The following is an 8,815-nucleotide window of genomic DNA, read 5'->3' on the forward strand; positions in this document are numbered from 1 at the left end:
GTCTACTGTAATATTTTATTTTGTTCTATTTTATTCTAATGTCTACTTTAATATTTTATTTTATTTTATTTAAATGTCTACTTTAATATTTATTTTATTTATTTCATTGTCTATTTTAGTATCTTATTTATATCTTCATCTTTATCTCTTGTTTCCGTTCATGCTGTATTTCTATTTCTACTTTGCACGGAGCATTGGAACAAAAACAATTTCCCCCCGGGGATTAATAAAGTATTCTGAATCTGAATCTGAATCTGAAAACAAAGGTGCTACAATGGCGTCACACACAGCAGACGTTTCTCCTCACAGGAAACAGCTGTTAACCTCTGTCTTCACAACAGCATGAACAGCACGACTTTGTCTTAAACATACGACAGATAACAGGAACTAACTTCATATTTCCTCCAGTTAATTATAGTCCGTACATCGCAGCACTACTGGGACAACTGTTAGCACGCTGCACACTCATGACACGACACGACAAAGCAACAGGCACTTACGTTCCATCACCAAGTCAATACTCAGAGTGTCATAATCAGGATCAGCTGCGTGGCTCAGAGGCACTGCGGCAGTCCTGTTCACACTGAGAATCAAAAAACAAACCTACTCATTAAAAACCATGTTCAGGAGCCTCATGAAGCACCTGTTTACACATAAAATGAACAAGGTCAAAACAACATGTGAGCACCAGACTTTTAATTTGACGAGACAGTTTAGGTTTAACCAAAATATGACAGAATAAAACTAGACAGGTAAAATGTCCTCTGTTTTTCTGTGAGGAAAAATACACTGTAATATTTTTATAAAGAAGATTAATAAACTTTTTCTGAGAGGAAATGTCATCCTGCAGAGATGTTACAGACTTTATAGACAGACAGGGGGCGCTGTCTCTGCCCTAACATGGATCACACTTAAAGAACAAACAAGAGAAATTAAATATAAACTGAAGTAAACAGTAAAGTTTTAATCATAAAACAAACTTTATCTAAAAATATTTTTAACGAGGAGAAAAAAAGATTTTATATTTTCACCCAAAAAACAAACTTAAAATCAAATTGAAGAGTTTTTAGAGTTTATCAGGAAATAATCTGAGATCTGAGGGGACAGACGTCCAACTTCATCTTCCTCAGAGGATGGTGATCTGCTCTTCATCCTCCTCTTCATTCTCTTTCTCTCTCTCTGGTGTCTGCACAGAAACAAATTCATTTAACCCTTTAAATCAAACGGATGGTGATCTCAGAGTCCTCCAACACACCATCAACACAAGGTAAACAACAACAACAACAACAACAACAAGTCAGTAAACAACAGAAACATTATTTGTATTATTCTGAGGAGCAGACTGTGGCTGTAAATAATAATATTAATCTAATTTCTGATTTCTATCTCAAGTAACAGTGTAATCAGACGGTCCTGTTCAGCGAGTTGCTCGTTAATCTCAAATAAATCACAACACAGTGATGGATGACCTCCATGTGACATGTTTATGACACGTTTATAACATGTTTATAACATGTTTAACATCAGAGCTGTGTGTGAGGTTTACCAGGAAGAGCAGCGTGTGGTGGATGATGAACTCTCTGGTGAGTCTGAGCAGATCCTGGTTCAGAGTCTGAAACAGAGTCGGGACCAAAACCAGAGCCAAGTTCTGAGCCGACATCTTGTTCACCTGAGAGAACACCTGGACCCTGAAGAGGAAGAGGAGACACCACTGAGGTCAACGTCTACTGATCGCAGCTGATTATTACACTGACACTAGACAATGACTAACTGATCTCAGACACTGACGGACTGATCTCAGACACTGACTGATCTCAGACACTGACTGATCTCAGACACTGACGGACTGATCTCAGACACTGACTGATCTCAGACACTGACTGACTGATCTCAGACAATGACTAACTGATCTCAGACACGGACTGACTGATCTCAGACACTAACTGATCTCAGACACTGACTGACTGATCTCAGACACTAACTGACTGATCTCAGACACTAACTGATCTCAGACACTGACTGACTGATCTCAGACACTGACTGATCTCAGACACTGACTAACTGATCTCAGACACTGACGGACTGATCTCAGACACTGACTAACTGATCTCAGACACTGACTAACTGACGGACTGATCTCAGACACTGACTGATCTCAGACACTGACGGACTGATGACATCAGAACACTGATTTAAAGACGACTTGAGAAATGAAAGTCATTTCAAATTTCTCTCCGAACATTGTTTTAGTCCTAAAACTGTCTTAACATTAATATTTCATTATAATACTTAACACTTTTGTCTGAAACAGGTCAGCCTGATCAACATGTGCGATCTGTGTGTGTCACAGTACGATCTGAAATATACTTCATCTTTAATTTAAACTTTATTAAACTGCAGCCCCAAGGGGGCACAAGCCAGTGTTCTCATTGGGCTGGTCCCAAGCCCAGATAAATGCAGAGGGCTGTATCAGGAAGGGCACCTGACGTAAAACCTATGCCAAATCAAACATGCGAATCCCGAATATGACCTCCATACACGATCTGTCGAGGCCCAGGTTAACAACAATTGCTATCGGTGCTGTTGACCTACAGGGTGCCGGTGGATGTTGGACTACTGTTAGTCAAAAAAAGGAGAGGAGGAAGGCGTGTCCATAGGCAGAGGGAGAAAAGGAAAGGCAAGAGAACTGAGAGTAGGGACTTTGAATGGTGGGACTATGACAGGGAGAGCTAGAGAGGTGGCTGACATGATGCAGAGGACGAGGTGGATATACCGTGTGTTCAGGAGACTAGGTGGAACGGTAGCAAGGCCAGAAGCTTAGGAGCAGGGTTCAAACTGTTTTATCATGGTGTGGATGGGAAGAGAAACGGAGTAGGAGTTATCGTGAAGGAGGAGTTTTTTAGGAATGTTGTGGAGGTGAAAAGAGTGTCAGATAGGGTGATGAGTCTGAAGCTAGAAACTGAAGGTGTAGTAGTTACGCCTCACAGGTAGGATGTGAGTTAGAGGAGAAGGAGAAATTCTAGAGTGAGTTAGAGGACTACATCTTGTGTAGACGATGTCATCTGAAGGAGATCAGTTAGGTGAGAGTGTAGCCAGACAGAATAGGAAGGGTGTGAATGGTGACTCTGGTGGTGAGGAAGATGAAGAGGACAAAGGCAGAGCAGAGGATGAAGTGGTGGAAGCTGAAGAAGGAAGAGGGTTGTGTGGTTTTCAGGGAGGAGGTGAGACAGGGTCTGGGTGGCCAGGAGGTGCTCCCAAATGACTGGACAACTACAGCTAATGTTATCAGAGAGACAGGTAGGAGAGTACTGGGTGTGTCATCTGGAAGGAAAGGAGATAAGGAGACTTGGTGATGGAGTGAGGAAGTGTAGGAGTGCATACAGAGAAAGAGGTTAGCTAAGAAGATGTGGGACACTGAGAGGACTGAAGAGAATCGACAGGGGTACACGGCGATTCAGCGTAAGGTGAAGGTAGAGGTGGCAAAGGCCAAACAAAGTGCGTACGACTTGTATGATAGGTTGGACAGTCAGGAGGGAGAGACTGATTTATACAGGTTAGGGTGATTAAGGACAGAGATGGGAATGTTCTAACAGGTGCCACAAGTGTGATGGGAAGATGGAAAGAGTTCTTTGAAGAGTTGATGAATGAGGAAAATGAGAGAGAACAAAGAGTAGAAGAGGTGACCATTGTGGAGCAGGAAGGAGCAAAGATTAGTGAGGATGAAGTGAGGAGGGCACTGAGGAGGATGAAGAGTGAAGGCAGTTGGTCCTGATGATGTACCTGTGGAGGTGTGGAAGTGGAGTTTCTGACTAGGTTTTTCATCAAGGTCTTAGACAGTGAGAGGAGGCCTGAGGAAGAACAAGGGAGACGTGCAGAGTTGTGGCAACTACAGAGGGATAAAGTTGATGAGCCATATAATGAAGCTGCGGGAAAGAGAAGTGGAAGCTAGACTAAGAGCAGAGGTGAGCGTCTGTGAGCAGCAGTGTGGTTTCATGCCAAGAAGAAGTAGTGCAGATGCAGTATATGCTTTGAGGATGCTGATGGAGAAGTACAGAGAAGGTCAGAGGGAACTGCATATGACAGGGTGCTGAGAGAGGAGCTGTGGTGTTGTATGAGGATGCAGATTAAAAGGAAAGGTGAACAAGATGGTGGTGAGAGCAGCCATGTTGTTTGGTTTAGAGACAGTGGCACTGAGGAGAAGACAGGAGGCAGAGCTGGAGGCAGCAGAGATGAAGATGTTGAGGTTCTCTTTGGGAGTGATGAGGATGGAGAGGATCAGGAATGAGGACATCAGAGGGACAGCTCCTGTTAGATGGTTTGGACATGTTCAGAGGAGGGATAGTGAATATATCGGTAGAAGGATGCTGAGATTGGAACTGCCAGGCGAGAGGCTGAGAGGAAGACTAAGGATTTATGGATGTAGTGAGAGAGGACATGAAGTCAGCTGGTGTGAGAGAAGAGGGTGCAGAGGACAGGGTTAGATGGAAGCAAATGATTGGCTGTGGCCACCCCTGAAGGGAGCAGCCCAACATCCAGATGATTAGAAACATGACAGAGACGACCTGAGTGTTAAACATCTCACTGATTCATCTACTGCTGAGTGTGTGTGTGTGTGTGTGTGTGTGTGTGTGCGTGTTACATGTAAAAGTGTCCAAACAGTGCGTTCAGCGTTGCTCGGTTGTTGTCAGGAAGTTGCCGAAGCAACCGTCGGTAGGCTGAGAACCTGGAGCGCTCGTCTGGAATGACTGAGACAGAAAAAGTGCTGTTAGAGTAGAAATACTGCTGAAATACTACTGTTACTACTGACACTACTGTTACTACTGACACTACTGACACTACTGTTACTACTCACACTACTGTTACTACTGACACTACTCACACTACTGTTACTACTGACACTACTCACACTACTGTTACTACTGACACTAGTGTTACAACTGACACTACTGTTACTACTGTTACTACTGACACTACTGTTACTACTGACACTACTGTTATTACTGACACTACTGTTACTACTGTTACTACTGACACTACTGTTAGTACTGTTACTACTGACACTACTGACACTACTGTTATTACTGACACTACTGTTACTACTGTTACTACTAACACTACTGACAGTACTGACGGTACTGACACTACTGTTACTACTGACACTACTGTGACTACTGACACTACTGTTACTACTGACACGACTGACGGTACTGACATTACTGTTACTACTGACACTACTGTTACAACTGACACTACTGTTACTACTGACGGTACTGACACTACTGTTACAACTGACACTACTGTTACTACTGACACTACTGACACGACTGACACTACTGTGACTACTGTTACTACTGACACTACTGTTACTACTGACACTACTGAAACTACTGACACTACTGTTCCTACTGTTACTACTGACACTACTGACACGACTGTGACTACTGACACTACTGTTACAACTGACACTACTGTTACTACTGACACTAGTGTTACTACTGACACTACTGTTAAAACTGACACTACTGTTACTACTGACACTACTGACAGTACTGTTACAACTGACACTACTGACACTACTGTTACTACTGACACTACTGACACGACTGTGACTACTGACACTACTGACACTACTGACACGACTGTGACTACTGACACTACTGACAGTACTGACACTACTGTTACTACTGACACTACTGTGACTACTGACACTACTGTTACTACTGACACGACTGACGGTACTGACATTACTGTTACTACTGACACTACTGTTACTACTGACACGACTGACGGTACTGACATTACTGTTACTACTGACACTACTGTTATAACTGACACTACTGTTACTACTGACACGACTGTTATTACTGACACTACTGTTACTACTGTTACTACTGACACTACTGTGACTACTGACACTACTGACAGTACTGACACTACTGTTACTACTGACACTACTGACAGTACTGTTACTACTGACACTACTGACACGACTGTGACTACTGACACTACTGTTACAACTGACACTACTGTTACTACTGACACTACTGACACTACTGACACGACTGTGACTACTGACACTACTGTTACAACTGACACGACTGTGACTACTGACACTACTGTTAAAACTGACACTACTGTTACTACTGACACTACTGACAGTACTGTTACTACTGACACTACTGACACGACTGTGACTACTGACACTACTGTTACAACTGACACTACTGTTACTACTGACAGGACTGACGGTACTGACATTACTGTTACTACTGACGGTACTGACACTACTGTTACTACTGACACTACTGTTACAACTGTGACTACTGACACTACTGTTTCAACTGACACTACTGTGACTACTGACACTACTGACACAACTGTGACTACTGACACTACTGTTACAACTGACACGACTGTGACTACTGACACTACTGTTAAAACTGACACTACTGTTACTACTGACACTACTGACAGTACTGTTCCTACTGACACTACTGACACTAATGACACGACTGTGACTACTGACATTACTGTTACAACTGACACTACTGTTCCTACTGACACTACTGACACTAATGACACGACTGTGACTACTGACACTACTGTTACAACTGACACTACTGTTACTACTGACACTATTGACACTACTGTGACTACTGACACTACTGTTACTACTGACAGGACTGACGGTACTGACATTACTGTTACTACTGACGGTACTGACACTACTGTTACAACTGACACTACTGTTACTACTGACACTACTGTTACAACTGACACTACTGTTACTACTGACACTACTGACACTACTGTTACTAATGACACTACTGTTATTAATGACACTACTGTTACTACTGACACTACTGTTACTACTGACACTACTGATGGTACCGACACCACTGTTACAACTGACACTACTGTGACTACTGTTACTACTGACACTACTGTTACTACTGACACTACTGTTACAACTGACGCTACTGTTACTACTGACACTACTGACACTACTGTTACAACTGACACTACTGTTACTACTGACACTACTGACACTACTGTTACTACTGACACTACTGATGGTACTGACACCACTGTTACAACTGACACTACTGTGACTACTGACACTACTGTTACTACTGACACCACTGATGGTACCGACACCACTGTTACAACTGACACTACTGTGACTACTGTTACTACTAACACTACTGTTACTACTGACACTACTGACACTACTGTTACAACTGACACTACTGTTACTACTGACGGTACTGACACTACTGTTACAACTGACACTACTGTGACTACTGTTACTACTGACACTACTGACGGTACTGACAGTATTGTTAGTACTGACACTACTGTGACTACTGACACTACTGACGGTACTGACAGTACTGTTACAACTGACACTAAAGACACTACTGTTATGACTGTTACTATTGACACTACTGTTACGACTGTTACTAATGAAACTACTGACACTACTGTTATGACTGTTACTACTGACACTGCTGTTACTACTGACACCACTGACACTACTGACACTACTGTTACAACTGACACTACTGTTACTACTGACACCACTGACACTACTGTTACTACTGACACTACTGTTACTACTGACACTACTGTTATGAGTGTTACTAATGAAACTACTGACACTACTGTTATGTTACTAATGAAACTACTGACACTACTGTTATGACTGTTACTACTGACACTACTGTTACGACTGTTTCTAATGAATCTACTGACACTACTGTTATGTTACTAATGAAACTACTGACACTACTGTTACTACTGACACCACTTACACTACTGATACTACTGTTACAACTGACACTACTGTTACTACTGACACCACTGACACTACTGTTACTACTGACACCACTGACACTACTGACACTACTGTTACAACTGACACTACTGTTACTACTGACACTACTGACACTACTGTTACAACTGACACTACTGTTATGACTGACACTACTAACACTATTGTTACTACTAACACAACTGACACAACTGACACCACTGTTACTACTGACACTACTGTCATTACTGACACTACTGTTATTACTGACACCACTGTTACTACTGACACTACTGTCATTACTGACACTACTGTTACTACTGAAACTACTGACACTACTTTTACTAATGAAACTACTGACACTAGTGTTACTACTGACACTACTGTTACTACTGACACTACTGTTACTAATGAAACTACTGACACCACTGACACTATTGTTACTACTGACACTACTGTTACAATTGACACTACTGTTACTACTGACACTACTGACACTACTGTTACAACTGACACTACTGTTACTACTGTTACTACTGACACTACTGACGGTACTGACACTACTGTTACAACTGACACTACTGTGACTACTGTTACTACTGACACTACTGACGGTACTGACAGTATTGTTACTACTGACACTACTGTGACTACTGATACTACTGACGGTACTGACAGTACTGTTACTACTGACACTACTGTGACTACTGATACTACTGACACTACTGACGGTACTGACAGTATTGTTACTACTGACACTACTGTGACTACTGACACTACTGACGGTACTGACAGTATTGTTACTACTGACACTACTGTGACTACTGATACTACTGACGGTACTGACAGTACTGTTACAACTGACACTACTGACACTACTGTTACTACTGACACCACTGACACTACTGACACTACTGTTACAACTGACACTACTGTTACCACTGACACTACTGACACTACTGTTACTACTGACACCACTGACACTACTGACACTACTGTTAC

The 8,815-nt window shown here is 42.2% G+C and overlaps 1 protein-coding gene across 1 annotated transcript in view; it reads right to left on the reverse strand.

Moving 5' to 3' along the window:
* Positions 1 to 687: 687 nt before the first annotated feature.
* Positions 688 to 8,815, reverse strand: part of LOC126388041 (arf-GAP with Rho-GAP domain, ANK repeat and PH domain-containing protein 1) — a 36,822-nt gene continuing 28,694 nt past the window's right edge. Inside the window, exons 22-24 of the mRNA XM_050040932.1 lie at positions 4,640 to 4,745; positions 1,547 to 1,688; positions 688 to 1,186 (exon numbers count right to left, since the gene is read on the reverse strand). Coding sequence (XP_049896889.1) covers positions 1,127 to 1,186; positions 1,547 to 1,688; positions 4,640 to 4,745 — 308 coding nt within the window. The 3' untranslated portion in view covers positions 688 to 1,126. The remainder of the gene's footprint in view (positions 1,187 to 1,546; positions 1,689 to 4,639; positions 4,746 to 8,815) is intronic.

The sequence above is a fragment of the Epinephelus moara genome, chromosome 3, assembly GCF_006386435.1.
Source record: "Epinephelus moara isolate mb chromosome 3, YSFRI_EMoa_1.0, whole genome shotgun sequence".
Lineage (NCBI taxonomy): Eukaryota > Metazoa > Chordata > Actinopteri > Perciformes > Serranidae > Epinephelus > Epinephelus moara.